The sequence below is a fragment of the Lissotriton vulgaris genome, chromosome 6 (genome assembly GCF_964263255.1).
Source record: "Lissotriton vulgaris chromosome 6, aLisVul1.2, whole genome shotgun sequence".
NCBI classification, from domain to species: domain Eukaryota; kingdom Metazoa; phylum Chordata; class Amphibia; order Caudata; family Salamandridae; genus Lissotriton; species Lissotriton vulgaris.
This window is the reverse complement of record NC_141694.1, coordinates 388676823-388699231: the sequence shown is the minus strand read 5'-3', so window position 1 is coordinate 388699231 and position 22409 is coordinate 388676823. Positions and strand designations below refer to the sequence as shown.

General features: G+C 42.1%; 1 protein-coding gene across 3 annotated transcripts in view; it reads right to left on the bottom strand.

The window, feature by feature from the left end:
• Positions 1 to 22409, bottom strand: part of ARHGEF10 (Rho guanine nucleotide exchange factor 10) — an 888980-nt gene that overhangs the window by 342661 nt on the left and 523910 nt on the right. For all 3 annotated transcript variants that reach the window (XM_086926411.1, XM_086926413.1, XM_086926412.1), the window contains 2 exons: positions 20583 to 20704; positions 9143 to 9229 (listed from right to left, as the gene is read on the bottom strand). In XM_086926411.1, coding sequence (XP_086782537.1) covers positions 9143 to 9229; positions 20583 to 20704 — 209 coding nt within the window. The remainder of the gene's footprint in view (positions 1 to 9142; positions 9230 to 20582; positions 20705 to 22409) is intronic.

Sequence of the window (22409 nt, the reverse complement as noted above, 5' to 3'; positions counted from 1 at the left end):
GTCACCCTGCAAGAAAGGCAAAACGTGGTGACAGAGACGGATCGCCGTCGGATGAGAGAGAAACATGCACATGTCTGGATGGTCAAAGGGTTCACTAGCCCCAAACGCGAGTGGGAGTGGGCGAGACAAACAGAGGGAGAAATTGAGTCTCAGAACTAAATCAGGATACCCATTTCAGATAGTGCCTTACTGCCTGGTATGCATGATTCTGAACAAGAGGATAGTGTTGCTCCTACCCAGACAAGACAAACATAGTCAGCAAATGAGTCCCAGAACCAAATCAGGACACCCATTTCAGATAGTGCCTTACCGTCTGGGACGCATGATTTTGAACAGAAGGACAGTGTTGCCCTCGACCAGACAAGACAAAAGGAAGTGGAACTATACGCGTGTGCACGGAAGAGAACCAGAACAACTTCTACTCATGGAGGAGATCGAGTGTCAATCGAACAAGAGTCAAAAAGGAAGACAGAAGGTCGCAATCAAGCTGCGTCATCAACAGTCACATCATGAGAGGCAATTACGATCGCCTCAGAATCTGAAAATGAATGGAGAAACCAGAAGCTTTTTTGGAAACCGCAATGAATCTGAGAACAAGAAGATTACATGTGATATCTCACATTTTCAAAGGTGCGCTTCTGCAGTCAAGGATGGTCTTGTCAAGGCGACAGAAGAACCACACAACAAAGTGACTGAATGGCTGACTACAGAGAGGCCAGAAACTGTCTCTGCAGCACAGATACCTGAGAATCAGACGGAAGCTGGATCTGACAATGGAGGTGTGCTCCTGCGGCCCAAACGAACTATTCGCCGACCTGCACGGCTAATTGAAGAACTATAATCAAGTCACTTTGTTATTTTTCATTTTGTTAACAAAGGGGGAGATGTAATAAGGTGTATGCAGTCTAGTCTTTGGTGGGTGGAGTTAGGGGGCTACAGGAAGAGGAGGAGCGGGGACAGGAAAGAGGCAGTTAGGATATTGACGGAGTCATGAGCAGCAGCATGAATAAAGGCTCCTTGAAACGTACATAGTGTGTCTGTCGTGATTTGCAGCACGACGCTACATACACTAGTGAAACACACCTAAAAACAAGTGAGGCCACTTCTGCTCAGGCCCCCTGCCCCGCTCAGTATGCCTACATTAATGGGAGGCCCAGCGAGAGAAAAGGGGTGACACCTCTACCTGTTGCTGCTTTACGGGAGGTAATGAGCGCCCATCTCCCTCCAAAAAGGCCACTCAGACACCCACTGGGCCGCTGGCGGTATAGTCGAACAACAGAGACACCGCCCAAATCGGCCCCCAGGCTGCTCAAAAGCAGCCCTCAGGTGGAACTCGGACCCCGGCCCCTCGGGCATTGCCCGAATGCCCCCGTTACCAATCCGACGCTGGCACAATGTGTGTGTGTGTGTGTTATATACAAATGCTAGGTGTATGTATGCCTGTAAATGGTACAGTACATGGAAGAATCTGGGTTTCTTTTTGGGAGACACAGGGCCAACTGGAGCAGCATGAGGAGGAAAAGGAATCCCTACAGACAGATTTGTAAATTGCAGCATTTCTGTGAACTGGGTGGAACACACTGGAAGAAGGGAGAGCCAGGCTCCTCAGTGTACTTCAAAGTGTGTTTTTCATTCATAGACAGGACACTGGGAAGGGGCATGAGCACATCTAAGGAAGAAGAGGGAAACAGCCACTACAATGCGGTAGTTTCCACACAAACTTTTACCACGCATGCATTACACCTTTACTACAAGATGTGTAAGGCATGTGTGGTAAAGGCGAAAATGTGAAAAAGGGAGCTTAGGGGGGCTCCCCCCAAAAATAAAAATAAAAGCGAGGGAATAAAAAAACGCACCTGATGTGAAGCGAAGTGGAGGCAATCAGCATCGTTAGAGAGAAAACGGAAAGAAGCTTCTGCTTTCTCTTTACGACATCCAACGTCAAAAAGGAAGATAAAAGACAGGAGACGACGTGAAGAGGTAAGGTGAATTTTAGTTTAAAAGTTTTAAAAAAAAGATTGAGGGTTAAGGGCAGGGGTAAATATAAGAAGGAATGGGGGGGAGGGTTATAACCTTTAGCACGAGTATGCCTTTAACATGCATACATTTACAACGAAAATCGGTGTAAATCTATGCGTGGTAAATGAATATTCGTGGAAAAGATTATGCGAACAAAAAACATTCAGTTGTAACACATGCGTGGTAAAGGAATGCTTTGCAACGGAATGCATTGTAACGACATACAACCAGAAGAACATGAGGTTGATAGGAGAATCATGAAGAGTAGGGCTGACGCTCTGTGGTAACCTTTTCGTACACATCACTGTGGCTGGCATCCAGCTGTGAACCTCTAGTCACTCTTAGGGCCAGTGCTGTGAGGCTATTAGGTTTGGAGTCGCTCCTGCTGTGACAGTTCACTTTCTGGAGGAAGGGCATGGTAGCGGAGAGGTTACTTTGAAAAGACGCAGACCCCTGCAGTGAGGATTACTGCCATGCCAATCGGCCATAGCAATTGAGTGGGGTGAAGTCAGGTACACTGACTGCTCTGTAAAAGATACACCGTCCTGAGATTCCAGGTTTGTCCATTGTGTAATTTGGCCCAATTTCTATCAACTAACTTGACATTATAAGTGTCCTGGATCTTAGTTAAACCCTTTCCACCTACATCCGGCTTAACCATGACCCAGTCTCCCACGTCAACCATTTTTCCACATTTTGTGTTGGGCACCCTTTTTTCCTTGATATCCCTTCCTGCACGGAAGATGGAACTAATTTAGTTCCAGGTTGCCTGTCACGCATCATCTCAAATAGGGTCCTTTCTGTACTGGTATTGACAGTGGTACTATAGGCCCAAAACATATCCTTGACTGCATCCTGCACTGAAAATCCAGCACTACCCACCAACTGCATCGTCCTTTTTACCAATTTGCTGTCTCTCTCGACTAGTCCATTTCCTTGGGGATTATACAATGAAGAACATGTACGCCTTACACCAATGTTATCCACAAAACATTTCATTTCTTCTGAAGTCAGTTGGGTACCATTATATGTGAGTAGCACAGAGGGTATACCCTCGCTTCTAAACACCTCACTTAACACAGCAATGGTTTAAGTAGTAGTAACACATTTCATAAATGCCACCTCCACCCACTTTGATTTTGCATCAACAAACACAGCAACAAACGTATGTTATGGGAGGAGAGCAAAAGACCCAATAAATTCTAACATACCTTCTCCTATTCCTCCCTTACTTCAGACACATGCTGTTCTTCATGCAAGTTTTCTATACCCACTCTCCAACATTTTTAAGAACCTTTGCAAATGTCAAACTTCTCAACTCACTCCTTCAATTGTTTATTCATGAGGGCCCACCAAAACCTTTCTCTAACTCTCCTGGTGGTTAACGCCTGACCTCACTGCCGCATTCGACACCCTAGCCCCCTCCATCTTAGTCGAATGTCTCAAGGAGATAGGAGTGGAAGGACCGGCACTTAGCCTACTGAAATCTTTCCTGGATGGCCGTGTACAGAGGGTCAAGCTGGGTGACTTTCTTTCCCCAGCCAAACCTGTGGAGTGCGGGGTGCCTCAGGGCTCGTCCCTGAGCCCCACGCTCTTTAACATTTATGTTACACCCCTTGCTAGGCTTGTAAGATCTTTTGGGATGGAAGTTCTCTCCTACGCTGATGACACCCAGATTATGGTCTCTCTTTCCCAAACTTCGGATATTACAGCCCGAAACTTCAAGAACTGCATGGAAGCGGTTGCAAATTGGATGGTGAAGAATTCCCTCAAACTGAATGGGGAAAAATGGAGGTGCTAATCTTCGGAGGCAAAGAGGAGATTTGGTCAATGGACTGGTGGCCTCCCGCCCTTGGAGCCTGTCCTTCGCCCTCCCAGTCCGCTCTGAACCTGGGTGTTATTTTTGACACCAAGCTCTCCTTTGAAAAACAAGTTAGCAGGACGACCTCTACCTGCTGTGGGGTCCTTAGAACCTTGAGGAAATTAGTACACTATCTTTCCACCGATGCCCGTAAACAGGTTACGGTGGCCCTAATTTCGTCAAGGCTAGATTACTGTAACACGCTGTACCTTGGAATTAATAAATTGCAGATACAGCGTCTACAAACAGTACAAAACGCAGCAGCTCGGTTTGTTGCTGATGCCTCGAGGCTCGCCTCAGGCACCTCTATCAGGAAGGACCTTCACTGGCTTCCCATCCAAGCCAGAATAGAGTTTAAGGTCCTGTGTCTCACCCATCGTGCATTGCACAGGCTTGGCTCTGTTGACATTAAACCCCTGGTGACCCCTTATGTCCCTGGCAGGACACTTCGCTCAGCCAACAAATATATTTTGTTTGTTCCTAAAACCAACAAAGTCAGATGGGGCGACAGAGCTTTCAGCTCCCGTGCTCCTAAAATTTGGAATACTCTTCTGGCTGAGATCAAGGAACTCACCTCTCACTTTCTCTTCCGAAAGGCTCTGAAGACCTGGCTTTTTAGGGAGGCCTACCATTAACCAGCCTCCCCGCTCTCCCCTCACACAGCTGCTTTCTTTTCCATCCTCAGCGCCTTGATGCATAAGGGCAAAGTAGCGCTATATACATTTTCTCTCAACTCAACTCAACCCAGATGCCCCTCATGTGCCAAATTATTTAACCTTGATCTGAGAGCAACAAACCTTTGCTTTCTCATCAACAAACAATTGGCATGAATAGATAACTCATCAACCACCTTGACAAAGTGTTCTACCCCATCAGGCAAGATACTTTCTCTCCTCACCATTCCTTTAACTAGCTTCACCACACATTTGAGCATACATCCTGCCCCATTGCTATGATCCAGTCTTCCTTGGAGATGGAATTCCCTAATCCTTTTGTAGCATCATCTAGACTAGCCACAACGTCTTCCATAGCGAACTCACCCATTTCCACTGCTTTATCAGGCAATCTCAATAAACAGTCAGCCATTATTTTTCCATGCCAGGATATATTCTACTGTACACTTGGAATTTAACTGCCAATCTTACTAACCCCCCTGAAAAATGTTATACCTCCTAGTCCCAACACTTTGAGAAGGGAATTGTGATCTGCTCCGACAAGAAACATGCTTGTTTGTTTTATATAGCGTGAACTTGACCCGAACCGGGTATCAGAGCGCTTTACATACCACCAGTTGCATTACATGAGGACACATTCATTATTATTATTTTTTTTGTTAGGCACAGGAAGATTAAGTGATTTGCCCAGAATCACAGGATGTTCTGCGTCATTGCCGAGACTCAAACCCAGTTCCCCAGACTCGAGGTCGACTGCCCTAGCCGTTAAGCCAATTCCTCTCCCCATAATAACACCCTGAAATGGACAGTTGCCCAGGCAGCAGCAAATGCCTCACTTTCGATGATGGAATAACTATGTTCCACATCCATCAGTGAATGTGAAGCAAATGCTATGGTGTTTTCCTCCTTGCCATGATTTTGCGCTAAAACAGCCCCAATACCTAGTGCATTGGCATCCACAGTGACTATGGTCTTCAAGGCACCTTGACACTGTACCAACACCCCTGCATGTGCATTATTGTCTTTGGCAATAGTACACCCCAAATTAACGTCTTACCCTCTCAATGGCTCTGTTTTCTGAGTGAAATCCTGCACAAATTTGGAGCAATACTACACTAAACCCATGAAGAACCTAAGTGTATCTCTACCATGTGGAACACGGGCATTTACTATCGAGCTCACCAAACTGTCTTTGGGCTTTACTCCCTCCCTTGTGATTAGGTAACCCAAATGCTCTAACATTTGAATGGATAATACACATTTTTCTCCATGCAAAGTCAACCGTGCTTCTCCAATGCGACTTAACAGTTCACTAAGTATTTTGCTCTGTTACTCACCATCCCCTCCAAACACCAGGATATCATCCTGAAAAACAATGGCCTTACTGAAACCTGAAATAATTTTTGTCATCAGGCACAGCTAAAGACAAGCTGAAAGAAAGTCTGCAAAAGTGAAAAGTGTCTTGGAAGGTGTCTTGGAAGGTGTCTGGAGTTTGGATGGAGTTTCACCAGATGATAAGCACTCCTCAAGTCAAGTTTTGAAAAATACTTTCTCTCAAACAACATTAGAATTAGCTCATTAATGTTTGGCAAAGAAAAAACTGCCCATCTTCACATTCTGATTGAGGCTGCAAAGGTCAACACAAAATCTGAGGGACCCATCAGATTTTTTTATAATAACCACCGGAGACAGCTACTCAGCCACCTCTACTGTCTATCACTTTATCCTCTAAGGGATGTTGAATTATTTCCTTCACTTTCACCCTCACTGCCATCAGTATTTCCATCCAACATGTATGACAGTAACTGAATTAAAAAAAATTTGAATCTCATGTACATAGTTCTCACAATCTGCTCTCGAAAACTCCCTCATGGTGAGACAACATGTGTTTCAAATCATTTGCATCAATAATCATTACTTGGTTATAGGAAGACCATTTGGAGCAACATATGCCTTCCCTGTTGTCAGCCGCCCAGCAAATTTGATCTGTGCAGTGATAAATCCCAAAACTACTATATCAGCCCCTTGGTATCCCTTCAACATGGCATCTGAGGCCACCAGTAGCACTCCTGGTCATGTGACATCAAACAACTTCCTTGGACTTATTGTGTATAAGTAGTCTGTATCAACCATCAATGACCCCATTTTCTGGTTGATATCAAAGTCTGTTTTGGAACGTGTTCACCTCCTTTCAAGATTAATACCTCCCAAAGTACTTTTATCCTGTACCATTCGTACCCTTTATTCCGACTGCTCTTCATCTACCATTGCAATTTTCTTCTCTGCATCTTTACACATGTGCACAAATTGTCCTTTTTCCCCATACTTGCAGCAATCCTTGCCCACTGCAAAATACTTCCTAGAATCTACCATATTTAGAATAAAATAAAATAAATCTACCATATGATAATTGCTTTCACACCTATGGCAGACTCGAGATGAAGATTTCCCTTCAGATTCAACAATACTGAACTTCTCGAGTCACTGTTCTTGTTACTGCTGCCACCCACAAATTGTATTTGTGTCCTCACTGCATTCACCTGGTCACCATCATCAGGCAACACCAGTATTCTTCATCTCATGCATGCATTTTTCAGATCCCTCAACCACCTTCACGATAGCTATTACATCCTTCAGTATGGGACTGCTAGCAGCCCATAATCCCTCCTGTATTTTTATGCTATTACATTGGACAATCAACTAATCCCTTATCATTTTCTCCGTCCTCTGTTCACATTGACAATTTGCTGCTAGCTCTCTCAATCTGGCGACAAAGTCATCAATAGATTCAGCAGAGCAATGTGGTTGTGTGTAGAATTTGTTGCAATGCATCACCACATTCACTTGCTTGGCAAACCTAGTTTGCAATCGTAGCACTGCTTCTTTATATACATCACCCATCACATCTCCATGAGCATCTCAAACAGGTGGGTAATATTTGAATACGTGCTGGCTGTCTTTACCCAATGATCCCAATAACATTAATTATTTTCTGATTGCAGAAAATCCGAGACCATTGAGTGCTAATAAAGAATTCTCAAAGCAATGAATCCAGTCTCCCCCTATAGAGGAGGATCTCCTGGCATCATCAAGAAAGGAGGAGGTGCTCCAATAGAGATGGCTAAATCTATGGTATAGTAATTGATTAAGCAGTGATATATGTTTTTAATCCACCAAGAGGCAGTACAAGGTGAATATTGGTAGACAAAGCTGCATACGTTGCAAAACAAGCTTTTAACCAATCACGTACTTGCAAGATGAACTTTTAGCCAATCAGGTACTTGGATAAAGCAAGCCAATCCCTGATCAATGCTTAGGTGCAGTTGGTAATCACAATTTCGATAATAAAAAAACACCTCTCCTCCTTCACTGGCTTTAAGTCATACTCAAAGTATGTCAAGAAGTGTGGGTGCCAGCAGGTCAAGCTCAAAATATATTTATTTCAACATGCTGTATTTAAACAGCAGCCGGTCACACTGCTAACACTCTACAGTGTTTAAAGCCTGCACGGCACTTTGACACTCGGCTCCGTTTCTAACACACGTTGACACAGCAAGTGGTCGGTCCATCTCGAGGCTAGCACATTCACCTCACGCTCTGCCCGCCCATGGACTAGTGCGAACAGCTTAACTTAGCGCTCTGTGGTCCAAGGTGCGCTAGCAGAGCAGCTATCAGATTGTTCATAGATTAGCAAGTGCACACCTTGCACAGACTTGCCTTGACCTGTCCACTTTTGTGCTCCCTAGTTCGGCCCGAATCATTACAAAAATATTGCTGCGGCCTTGTCTGAGTCTTTACGCTAAATATACCTCCATAACTTTTCTGCATGTAAGCATGAGACCAGACCTACTGCAGAAGCGGCTGAAGCAAACTAGCAGCCTTTCAGTGAGCACAGCAGTTTACAGCTGAGAGAAGTTCCATTGTCGCCACAGCAAGTCCTCTATCACCACAGATGGTCGGTGTAGAGAGCGGCTCCACTGTGACTACAGCTGATAAGATGAATAAAGTATGATGAAAATCAGCTGCAGGCATTTGACAGCACCTCAGGCACCTTGTGCTGTCGCCCACCTGGGTTTGTTGTTGGGGATTCTGCCAATCTCTGGAACTTTCACTAGTGCCTGGCGAAATCCTTGCCAAAATTGTCAGAATGAAAGATGGGTTCCACACCGGATCATGTCAGAAGAGGATTAGGTTTAATGCAAAAGAGAAACACCCCACACCGCAGTCCTGCCAGGCACAGCTAGCAACTGAACTGTCTGGTTCAAAACCCAGAACTCTGATATGTTATCGTAGAATGTCAACACATCATAATACGGTCTGCAGCTTCAACATTGCTTACGCTGCCCAAGAACATTATAACACTAATGTGACTCAAAGTGCACAAAGGATCAAAACAACTGGTCATCCTGTGGTCGTTAACAAAATCTTTTCTCACCAGAGGTTTGCAGATCTATCTTGACATACAGTGTTAGGGGTTACAAAGAAGCAGGGGTATGGGGGTGACAGGCATTGGTAATAATACAGTAACACTGCACCTTGACAATACTTCTTTCAAAGGCATCATGAAGACATGGAAATAATGACTTACCCAAAGGAAACCATGATCCATAGAAAGTGAATCAGATTTAACTTCGCAAGCGAGGTATGGTTCAGGATTATAGACAGCACATTCAATCTACAAAGTTTGAAAGAAAACCTGGTTAATCGAAATAGAGAAGTAAATGCCTTGTCAACTCTTAAAAGAACTGCTAATAATTGCATTTAAGTTTGCCTTTAGTTAAGCCATTTTCTTTCACATTTGCCCTTTCTGCGGATGCCAAAGAATGAATCTACTCGAAATCCCAACACATATTTGGTATATGCATCTGTCTGATGGTCTTGTTTTGTATCTTAGCATTGGCCACTACTATTTTCACATGCATTCTGAATTAGAGATGCAGAACATTTTACTTGTGTACTTATACCCAAAGGTCTCCCAAGTGCCTTCTTACAAGAATTGTAAGTAGGATTTACACCCCATAAAACTGCTCAGAGAATTATGATTAGATGATTTTTTCAACCTTAATCACAGATATAACGGCAGAAAATCAACCACTTTCAAAATGTCCTGCATACTTAGTTTGGGACATGATCGTCATGAAATAATAAATCAGCACAAGGTTGTAACTTTGGATCTATTCACAGCTTTCCACCATGCTTTTCACATATACTTTTTACTCTTGAGGTAGGTTCCAAATGGTAGAAGCAGGTGTGCAAATTGAGTGGGTAGAACCTTCAAACACCCCTATACTTGAAGGAAGTGGAAGAAAATAAGATTCTAAATGAGCAAAATATAATGGGTTGCAGAAATGAGAAAATGTGCTAATGTAAATGTCAGCTGGGGAGTTTCTGTCCAGTGGACTATCCACATGAGTAAGTAAAAGTCAGTAGGATTACTTATCGTAAATCAAAACATGGATACATTTTATTGAGTATCCTTGAAATTTTATTTGAGTTCCCAAAATAAAATAGATGAACTACAAAAATCGTAGGAAGATACAAACAGTGAGTGGATTTCAGACTTTTATAAAATGTTCTATAAAAGAGGCCTGTTGGTTTTATGATGGTAACATGATAAGTAGCATAACATGTATACCCTATATATTGCAGAGCTACATTCTTAGGTCCTGATTTAGTGGTTGACAGATAGAGTAAAGGCAATCAGGGTGGTGGAGGACTTTACGTCCACCACCCGGACTTTACTCTTCACAACAAATTTTTACATCACCCCCAGCCCTGCAGTGAACTATATGGGGCTGTATGAAATGCCATCACAGCAGATCTTACAAAGCCATTTAAAAGTTTGGTGTTCATTTGTCATTTGTAATAGATGTGTACACTAAACTTTTAAATGCTTTTACTTTTCAAAAACAAACTTGCAAAGCAGGAGTTTGTTTTAGGAAAATGAAACAACAATGGCCCCCACACTACAGGAGATTTCTTCGATGGTGTGGGAGGAATTGTTTTTTTTTTACTGTCAGATGGTTAAAAAAAAAGCCACCAGACTGCCCACTCTAAATAGGATGTATGGTCAGATAGCTTACCTCAAAAGGCCCATACTCCCTTACACCATTAGAAGGAGGTTTAGTCTACAGAACATATTTTACTCTGTCAGCAAAGACATGGCGGCCAGTCCAACACAAATTTGGGAAGGTGACTAGGAGCTTGGTGGACAGGGTACTCCATTGTTGGTGCTATGGTGTACCCTGTCCATAAAAACCGACATTGGGCCCTTAGATTGCATGTAGTATTGCATTGGTGGAATATTCTCACCTCCTCTAATCTCCAAGGCACATTCCAAAAAGCATAAGCTTAGGAATTCACTGACATTTGTAAAAAGTGAGTGTGTTGCTAATATCTCATTCTTAACTTCATATTTAACAAATGTTATGTCATTCATGAACACTACAGTGAAAGGTTTTGCCAACAGATTTATATTTTCATCTTAAGAAGAACCTACAAGTTAGCCAGAAGTACTGGTGATGGCTGATGATTGTGTTTTCATCCTTTTAGAAATGAAATATAAATAGAAAACTACAATCAAACCTAAACAAATAATGTTTCCATTATCCAATGAAAGTCATTAATCAGTGGTAGTATACCTGGATTCCTCAGGCCACTAGAAGAACAGTAGTCCAGGGCCTAGTGCTCTCCCGGCTTCACTATGGCAACTCAGTTAACCCAGGAAGTCTACTGTATGTAACCAAGTGCCTACAAATCATTCAGAATGCTACTGCTTGTATCGTAAAGATCCCCATGTCTCAGTCAGTTTCTGTATCCTTGGTAGGGATGCACTGACTGCGGGTTCTCAAAGAATCAAATTTAAAACTCTCTGTTTGGCCCAATGGGCAATGTACAATAAATGTCCCCTTCTAATCCAGCGGTTGATATCCCCTGTAAACCTGAAAGACTATTACACTCCTCTGATCAGACATGTCTTACTGTACCAAAGATCAAGAAACCAAGAATTGGAGGTCACTCATTTGCCTACCTTGCACCCAAGCTCTGGAACTCGTTACTCCTATCACCAAGATCGATTAGAGAATCCAAGAAATCACTCAAAACATACCTTTGTGAATTACCTGATTTTGTCTCAGCCACTATGTGATGGACTTGACCTGCAGCGCAGGTAAGCCCGGCTGGTAGCCTTATTCTTTATCAATCCTTTGCATAGCATAGCACTTGCTACTGTGCATTTTGTTTTGCTCATACTTCATAGAACCTGACAGAAATAGTTGGCGAAAAATATATTTTAATAGGATTTAGAACCACTAATTTGACCTGAAAAGAACAGACTTGTCCCAAAAGTAGTTGTGAGCTAAACTTAGGGCCTGATTTAGAGTATGGCTGAGTTTGGCTCAGTTGCAATGGCGATGAACTGTCTTGTCTGTTATACTCTTGATCGCACTGTCTAATTTAGAGGAGGGTGGGGCGCCGCGTTCCCTTCAACGGAGTAAAGTTTACTCTGCAGGTGTAAAACCGCCTCCGACTACCCGAGGGGGGAGGGGCAATCAGAGGTAAGCCATCTGATTATCTTCCCTATTTAGACTGCCAGTTTGGATGGTATCTTTTCTTACTGTCTATCATCACCAAGGATATGCTGGCAGTGAGAGACAGTAAAAAGAAATATAGACTCACACCATAGGAGAAAACATCCATGGTGTGGGGGTCATTTTTCTTTATTTACAAAAAAATACTACAAAATTGAGAGTTGTTTTTGAAAAATAGAAAAAAAAGTTTGACAGACCGAAGAAGCCCCTTGGCAAACGTTTCCTACGCTGATAGGAACTGCCATGAAGGGCCAGTGAGGGGAGCTGTACATTTGCAAATTTTGTGGGTGGATTAAAGGCATGGGGGCAGACATAACATTCTCTGCCACCCTGTTTTCCTCCACACTGTCTGCTAACCCCTAAATCAGGCCCTACATCTCTGCCATCATTTATAATGAATTGATGTTATTGCATGACCCAAATTTCACACCAAGATGTCTTTATGTAGACAATTGCGCCAGAACCAGGGGCCTTATTTATGAAGGCCTTGCGTCAGTTTTGCGCCGCCGGTGCGTCACTTTTTGTGACGCACCAGGGGCCTCATTTATGAGGCCTTGCGTCAGTTTTGCGCTGCGGATGCGTCACTTTTTGTGACGCATCTGCGGCGTAAAACATGCGCCTTGTTGCGCCATATTTAAAAAGTGACGCATCTAGGTAGATGCGTCACTTTTTAAACCCCTGCGCCACATTATACCTGCGTCAGGTATAATGTATGCAGAGGGGGCGTTCCCCCGCAAAAAGCCTCGTAATAGTGACGCAGTGAAATCTATGAGATTACACTGCGTCACTTTTAGGATGCTGTTGCGTCAAAATCTTGCGCCTGCCTCACAGCAGGCGTAAGACTGACGCAAGCCCTTTCACATGGGGCTTTCCCCATGTGAAAGGACGCATTGCTGGAGATGCGTCACTTTTGTGACACACTCCAGCAATGCGTCACTTTTGCGCTTACAGATGCGTCAGAAATACTGACGTATCTGTAAGTCCTTGCAACATGATGCGTCATACATTAAATATGACGCATCATTGGTGTCGCAAGGAGTGCGCACTGAAAAGTAACGCATCGCTGTTTTCACGCAGCGATGCGTCACTTTTCATAAATGAGGCCCCAGGGGTGTAAAAAATGCGCCTCGTTGCACCATATTTAAAAAGTGACGCATCTAGGTAGATGCGTCACTTTTTAAACCCCTGCGCCACATTATACCTGCGTCAGGTATAATGTATGCAGAGGGGGCGTTCCCCCGCAAAAGCCTCGTAATAGTGACGCAGTGAAATCTATGAGATTTCACGGCGTCATTTTTAGGACGCTGTTGCGTCAAAATCTTGCGCCTGCCTCACAGCAGGCGTAAGACTGACGCAAGCCCTTTCACATGGAGCTTTCCCCATGTGAAAGGACGCATTGCTGGAGTTGCGTCACTTTTGTGACACACTCCAGCAAAGCGTCACTTTTGCGCTTACAGATACGTCAGAAATACTGACGTATCTGTAACTCCTTGCGACATGATGCGTCATACATTAAATATGACGCATCAGGAATGTCGTAAGGAGTGCGCAGTGAAAAGTGACGCATCGCTGTTTTCACGCAGTGATGCGTCACTTTTCATAAATGAGGCCCCAGAGTCCTAGGAAAGGGTCTGCAGAATCAGGCAGTACACCATTCTGACACCTGCCTTTAGCAGAAAGAAGAATCTGCCCATTAACATCTATAAGAGGCCACATTTCTAATACTCCTTGTCTACTACATTTTACATTGACTATATGTCCTTCCACTACAGATTGAAAACCTCTGCAAATCACAGTGACAATACCAGTTATTCCTTTTTTCTTCCATATACCCACACTCTTTCCAAACATCATTGCTCATGTGCTGTTATCTCTATTTAAGCCATTCCTGCTTCCTTCCATCAATTTATTTGCATAACAAATCATACTGTTGTGGTTTTCCAAAAGGGAATTTAAATATAAATAGAGCCCCTTTCACATATACTGAATATGACACTAATACCCAACCCAAATCGGATGAACACTGCAAATTAATCCAATTACAAAAATGATTTAGGGGTTCTTCCGGTCAAACTCTACAAGCAACCCCATTGTGAATTATTTACCCAGCGGATGACAGGGAAATGTTTGCACACATTTCCCAGCTTTAGGCACAATCATTTGATGTCACTATGTAATCTAGTATGAAGGATTGACCTTGCTTCATTTTAAAAAAAAACTGAGCATTACGGCCCATTTCGCTGCAAATTTAGTCCATTAGCTGAGGCCCTGTGTTTTAAAGACCAATCTACAGGGAAGCACATAAAAGCATCTGATAACTGAAGAGCAATCACAGAGCAATTGCAGTACTAAGAAAAGAGACACCTCCTCTACTTGAAAGGAAACCTATATTAAAGCACTCCAGAAATATGTTGCTTTCTTTTGTACAGACACAACAATTTCAGGATATGCTACCAAAGATGTTTGTGCCAAAATACAAACATAACTGATCTCAAAAATACTACCACAGCACAAATATTAACATCACACCTAACACCAGGTGAAATTGTATCTACTCCATACATCTGATAACAGCAGACATAATGGTCATCAAGTTACTATGATAGAGATTTTATACCCTCTTACATCTTACATTGTCTCCGTATAAAACCAGGAAGCCAAAATGATAACCTATGCTTCTCAGTTCAGCAACGCACCACCTATTGTATGATAAATTCACTCTCTGTCTATGCTATTATAGGTTCCTTAAACATATTCTGCCTAATCCATCACAACCTATACTAAAGACTCCAGATTATTTCCCAGATTCTAAATGAATGCTGTACAGCAAGGCTAAAAGCTGTTAACAATTCCAATAGGTCTCAAAGACAAGACCTATTGGCTTTGCAAATGTCAGGTCAATTCTAGACAGAACATGCATGGTCTGTTGCAAGACATATTGTTGGCTTAGCAAGAACATACAGGGGCTTCAAGCCCGCACGTTTCTCACCATTGGTTGGTTTACCTTTTACTCTCATTGGCTTGGTTCTTAATCAATGGCTTGCCTTGTCCAGCTTGTATCTGCTGCGCATGCGGAGTACTGTCATCCTATTTGTGTCCTCCCATTGCTCACTTTTAGGGACCTGTTTTTATTTTTACTTAAGAACTCTACAAGAGTGCACACATTTTCCAGATGTCTCACTTGTGTACGTTTTTAACTCCCCCCACATGCACCATGTTGAGCTCTCTCACCATGTGTTTCTCCGCACCCCCTTCCTTGATGAAGTCCTCCTTATATGCTTCTACCCCGAGTTGCTTTTTCATCAGTGTGCTTCTCCCCGTCTGCTCCAAGGTTATCCCTTTCTCTTCTCATTTCTCCCACAAGCTTCAGGTTGCTCTTCTGTCTTGCCCATTGCTACTCCTCTCCAGCAATGCTCTCTCTACTGCTTCTGCCCCCCACTTTTCTTCCTCTCCTCCCTGCCCCCAAGTTGCTTTCTCCTACCTGTGCCTTCCTCCTCAATCACCCATGTCTTCCGACATTCCCGCCATGCTGGTTTCGACAACCCCACCCTTTTGCTCCCCCCACCTAGACCTTCCATGTTGTGTGGTAAGAGTACCCACAAAATGATATGACCACTGGATCACAGCACCATTATTTAGGTTTATTGCCTTTAGGCATGCTGTACAACATGGCTAACAATTATTGACAAAGCCAGAGGTTTCAAAGACGTGGCCTATTGGCTTTGCCAATGTTTGTCTGTATTCTTCTACATTCCCTTTTGAAAGCTCTTCCCTTACATCTCAGAAGAGAAAACCCTTCTCTCGCTTTTAGGGACAAATTAAAAAACTCACATGCTTATCCTCTGATCCCTCCACTATCCTTCTATCTCTAAAAGAGTTGTTTAAATACCTAGTGCTATAAACCTTCAGGTGAACATGAATTAAAAAACAAACATGGCCCAAAAGAAATAAGATGAGATGAAAAAATGTGTCCAACCGAATTGTCAGGCCAGCAAATATATGGTGGATGGGAATGAATAAATCAGCCAGTATCACTTATAATTACACTTACTGTTGGGCCCAACCATATGCTAATGAGCTAGAATGCAAACAGTGTAATTGCCAGAGGCTCAAATTGGTGCACGCATTTACATATTCTGTTTATTTGCAGCCTGCTAGAATAGTTATCAATCTCAGCTCCTAGTATGACTGCAAGAGCTGCATGAATGACACACATAAGAGTCAAAAGAATTGTTTCTTCTTGCATTGCTATTGCTACTAGACCTGATACGCCCCTGAACCATACCTAACTGTTACCAGTAGAGGTTATTTTGGTTGGAATGCCTTTACCCCTTCCTAAACTTAACATCTTAGAAATTAATTATTATATATAATACCACCTTACATTTTAGTCAGTGCTTTTGTGCTATAGAGTTCTAAGCTTCCTTGCTTAAAATCACTAGTGGTCCTACTGCAAGTTTTGTTTTCATAGAGTTCAATAGGCCTCTTAGAACCTGTCCTCCCATCAGACACCAAATATTAGACTTTCCCCACATTCATGACCACCTCTTCCATGCACGTAAGCAACATTAAAATATTGCCAAGATTGTTCAACTACCAACAATGTATTGCTCAGATTGTAAGTGTGAATATTGAAAGATGACATAGCAAGAATGACCCACAGGTGAACATCTTTTTGTGTAAGAAAACATAGCACCGCCTGTCTTTGGAGGCAGCATTACATACACTTTGTGTTCCCTAGGCTCCAACACAACCCCAAAAGAAACTAGGGATGGATCGATACCTATCTTTTGTCAACTGTTGCATTCTCACTGCTTATTGGGCAAATCTTTTATAGACATGAGTCAGAAAATGTCAGACCAGTTAATGAAGCTTTGCAGGAGAGGTTACTGAAGAGGTGGTTCTCAGTGAAATCTCAAAGATCTACAATGTGGGGAAATTAAACCAAAACCTTGCTAATAAAGACAGCAAAGTGAATATTACCAAGGCACATGCTTTTAGAAGGTGGTGCGGAGAGACAATGCTTATGTGTCCTGTGAACAGAGATATGCTGTTATAAAATCCCATGGAGGCAGATACAGGTTGTTGGACTCAACCCTTTCTGCAGGGTCCTCCGCAGACATTTGCCTTCGCCCTCCTGTTTTCTGAACAGGAATGTGGCTTTTAGGACTTTTATGTGGCTTTTAGGACTGTAACTTTACCAATGCGAACATGTGCGAAAGAGCTTGTGCTCTCCCTTTAAGACACTTTAAAATTAACTTACACCCACTTGGCACATTCTTTTTACTTGTAGGTCCCTAGTAAAGTGCTACTACATGTAACCAGGGCCTGTAAATTAAATCCCACTAGTGGGCTTACAGCACTAATTGTGCAACCCACTTAAAGAGCCTTTTAAACAAGTTGCAGCCTTTCTGTACAGTTTTAAACTGCTATTTCGACCTGACAAAATAAACCTCTTGCCAGGCTTAAACCTTTCTTTTTAATACATATGTCACCCATAAGATAGGCCCTAAACAACCGATAGGACAGGGTGCAGTGTGTTTAAAAAGTTGGATATGTACTTTTAAGTTTCACATGTCCTGGCAATGAAATTCGTTTCTTACTACTGGAAGGCCTACCTCTCTCATAGGATAACATCGGCTGAATTTATTAGATTTATTAAGCACTAATTTTTGATTGGGAACAGCTGAACCTTTCATGTTTGGTGGAGAATTTGTAATTAAAAATTCAATTTTGATGGTAAATTTGGATTTTAAGTTACAATTTAGAAAATGCCTCTTTTAAAAAAGTTGGTGCAATGTGGTGCCAACATTGTGCATCAAAAACAAGAGGCACAGTCGACAGGCCCGTGGGCCATTGTAATATCATGAACATTATTATCAGAATTTTTAAAATCATTTTTATCACTATTTTTGATGTTAGTCCAATTGAAACATTGATTTCCAAATCGACCATATTTCATTTACAGCATGGTAATTCCAGTATTTAAAGTTAGTAGAAGAAGCCACTTCAAGCTTGTTACTTCAACATGTGACTATGTAAATTTCATCCACTATAGCATGTACCCAATGTATATTGGAAGACTCCCTTAATCAGGGGCGACTACAATGTGAAAAGGTAAAAAGGTCCTAGCAGCACAAAAGATAGGTGACATATCTCTAGCAAAAATAAATACTTGAGGACACAGTTGTATCATGTCCAATGCCACATGCATAACTTGAAAACATGAACATAAAACTCTGTTTGTTACTTGAGATAGCTATAACTAGTGAATTTCAGTGGTTTTGTTAGTTTAAAATGGTATGTGTTATCTGACATTTTCCCCTAACTATAACATCTCTTTGACCTTTGTATTTTCCCCTGAATTTCTAAAGTTTTTTAATGTAAGTTAATATATTAATACTATAAATATCTATAACTATCTATAGTAACACTTTAACTTTTTGGGGTTTTTCCAGTGAATTTCTAGGTTTCTACGATACTCATCATGTGCATGTGGCCATGCCCTGCACCCAAACCCCCAAAGGTATCGAAACCTACGCTGGGCAAGGCCTTCGCCATGTGTGATATTATATTTTTTGGGGGGTTCTGTGGATCAACGGTGATGCTCAGAACGATATTCTTGGGGATTCTCTCCAGATCCACGGATCCACTATGAATACCCAGGGATTTCACACTGGGTGTTGCGGTAGATCCACAGAAAAAAAAAAAAAAAAAAATTTGACCCAAGGGGAGTCCTCTCTGCCCCCCACATGGCCCAGGAGGTCAGGGGGTCCTTACCCTGCCCCCTTGTATTTTATTTTGTTTTATTTTATTTTTTAGGACTCTGTGAGCTCATTCTCAAGTACCAAGACAGTGACCGCAGCTTTTCTTTCAGGCTGCAGCCAGCCAATCACATGGCTGAGCTCACAGATCCATCACAGATCCCTCACAGATCCCTCACAGATCCCTCACAGATCGGCCGTGGACCGTCCAGAGAGTGATATAAACATACATTTATAACCTTATAAAAAAAACACATTCTTTTGTTGTTTCTACGTGTCAATGGGTGTGAAGATCTGCGATCAGAATAAACTTCTTCATACTATTGGAGTTGTACTATTGTTGCTAAACTAAATTCTGGCTTGTTCGAGTCAGTTGTGTAGTTTTGTTGCTGTGCTCTGTCAACCAATATATAGTTTCTGGACAAAGATCTAGGCTTTGCAGTACTACTGTTCAATTTTTCTATGGATAAAAAAACGGGGAAAACATGTTTTGGAACCCCCCTCCCTTTTTCCCGGCCTCTGCTTGACAGATCACCCTGAAACTTTCCTGGAAGGAGTCATAAAAATACACCACAAGAACATTGTTAAATTTAAATTATGAATGCCTTTGCTCATACCAATCAAACATTCATTACAAAAAAATAAAACATTCCCTTATAAAGTTACAGTTACAGTGGCATTATGGTTATAATACAAAACACGTGCTTAGGGTTGTAAATTCCCCAGTTAAGTTAAGCTGCACAAATGATAAATAATAATTCATGTTCTGGCCAAGAGGTGCACATGTCCACACGCATAATAATACGGATTTAATCTGAGATGCCACCATCAAAGACATTACTGATGATTTCAGGAATGAAAGAAAGAAAAATCATCATAATGGAAAAGAGGGATGAAGACGAAGGAGGTTTAGAAGGAGGAATAGAAGGAAAGATGGATGAGTGAAAAACAGATATTGGGACAGAAGGTCGGAGGCAGAAAGTGAAGACAGGAAGAATAGAAATACGACAAAGGAATAAAGCAATGCAGGGACGGAAGAATTGAAAAAGGGAGGGAGCAGAAAGGAAGAGAGTAAGGGAGTGAGGGGGTGTTGAAATAGGAAAGAGGAGAGCTAGCGTGTAGCATCGAGGAGGAAAGAAAGAAGAATGGAGGGAAGGAACCGATGGACTGATAACGCAAGAGAGGGATGACAAGACTAGATCGGGCAGAAAGTCAGGCAAAGTGGTTTCAAGGGATTTAGCAAGGGGCAAAAAAGAGAAGCTGGAGAGTGGCAGAATGGAGATATTGAAGACAACAAAAAAGGAAGGAACAAACTAATAGAGAAAGGAAGGAAGAGAGAAAGGAGAAAGAAGGAGGACGGGATTAATAGAGGAAGGAAAGGGGCTGAAGGGTTTAAGGAATATAGAGGAAGGAAGGAAGAAACATTGGAGGAGAAAGAATGGAAGAAGATACAATGCTAGAAGACAGAAGAGAAGAAAAAACAATAGAAAGACAAAAGAAAACAAGCAACAGCCTAAGTGAGGCGCACAATAGACATATTAACCAAAGCACAATTTTCAGTTAGCAATTGGAAAACAAACACGGAACTTTAAGACCTGGAACTGATTCACTAACCAGGTGAAATAGAGAAAAACCCATATTTTTAAAAAGTATTACATCATGACCTATCAATTACCTTAAATTCCTGATGTTTTGACATCATGACTGGCATGTGGCCAAGAAGGAGAGGGTGCTTCTCTTTTCTAATCTGATTGCCATCATCTTCTATACAAAACCATCCACACTGATTATCTTCTTCTGCATCAAAAATCAAATGAAGTAAAAATGAATGCAGATTTCGTTATCAAACCACACTGTTTTGAGTAATTGATTTTAAAACAAACATACATCAATGAGGGCTTTTCGACATGCTCGGTCTTTGTAATACACTGATAGAAAGGGTAACAGACTGATGACTATCAATTGTGTGACCAATATGCCACAATCTCTGGTCTTGTTGAAATCAACACATGATTAACATGGTGGCAGATGAGACACTCTCTCTGGGAAGCCCCCTTCTTCTGTTCTCGTAACAGGGCACTGGAGCAAGCAGATAGAAATCCTTAAATTTATGGGCGGACATCCCGTTACTGTCTAAATTTAAATGCCTCTTCGCCACCCCAACCAGACCCTTTCGGAAACCCTGTTTACAAAATCTGCTAACTGGGGTAATTTGAGACACTGGGGATGAAAATGTATAATATAAGGCCCTATAGCTTTAATGTACTATGGCATATTCTCATAGACACGGAAAGGAAAAACCCTTTCCTACATTAGGCCCTACATCTTAACACACTCTCATACTTCATGGTTCTAATGAACACTTCTGGCAGCAAACAAAACCATGTAGAATGGATACACTCTTTCTCAAAAATCCTCAATTCAGGACCTCTTGTTCTGAACACCATTCATTGTTGGGTGCTTGAATACTGCTACCACCTTCTACAATGTGCACAGAAGTTTCCAATTCGTTTTTTGTGCCCTCCATTGCACCACACCATCTTCACACGTAGCTAATTTCATCAGCCATACGTACCAAAGCCAACTATCATATATTCTGATACTCCTTGATCGTTCTGCTGCTTTCAAGCAAGCAACATACTGTGAAATAAGGAGGCCATTTGAAGATGAGATGCTGTTGACTAGAAACATATTCAGGTACATATATTTGCTGCACTCCCAACTACCACAGCCTTGGCTATGTCACCATTTAGAACTCTCTGAGATATATCTAAGGAAAGCAATACAGTGCCAAGGCCCTCCCTTACCAAAGCTAGACAACATACATCTCCCTTTTCTACATAATAAAAAGAAGAAAATAAAAAGCCTTTTTGAGTTTGCAAACTGCACAATTTGCAGAATTGGGCTTTTTTTGTGAATGCCAAAAGGCATTTCCAAATGCACAAACTCCAAACTGCGATTCGGTAACCTGTTACAGAATCGCATTTTGGGTTTGCGAATCGGTATTTGGAAGGGGCGTGTTTAGGGTGTCCCTTCGGAATACTGATTTACATTGGTATGTACAAATGTTTAGCGACCGAAGCGCGGTTGCAAAACATTCACACTTTACTGCCAACTCAAAGTTAGTGGTAAACCATTCGCAAATGGTAAGGGGTCCCCAAGGGGCCACTTCCCCTTTGAGCATGGTTGAAAAAATATTTTTCAAGAGCAGGTAGTGGTCTAAAGGACAGTGCCTGCTCTTAAAAAAATGTATTTAAATGTTTAATTTTTTCTTTTTAAATGCAGCCCATTTGTTACCTGGTTCAGTTAGGCCCAAGAAGAAACATTTAACATACACACATTTTTTAAGTTGCCTTCTCTTTCATGCAATAACATTTGACCCAGATTTTCTTGCGTGACAGTGGAGGGTTAGTTTCTCTGAAACCACATTGCTTACAAAACCACTTGGCAGGTACACCATCACAACACCTTAAACATTTCGTACAAGGTCTTGATACACATT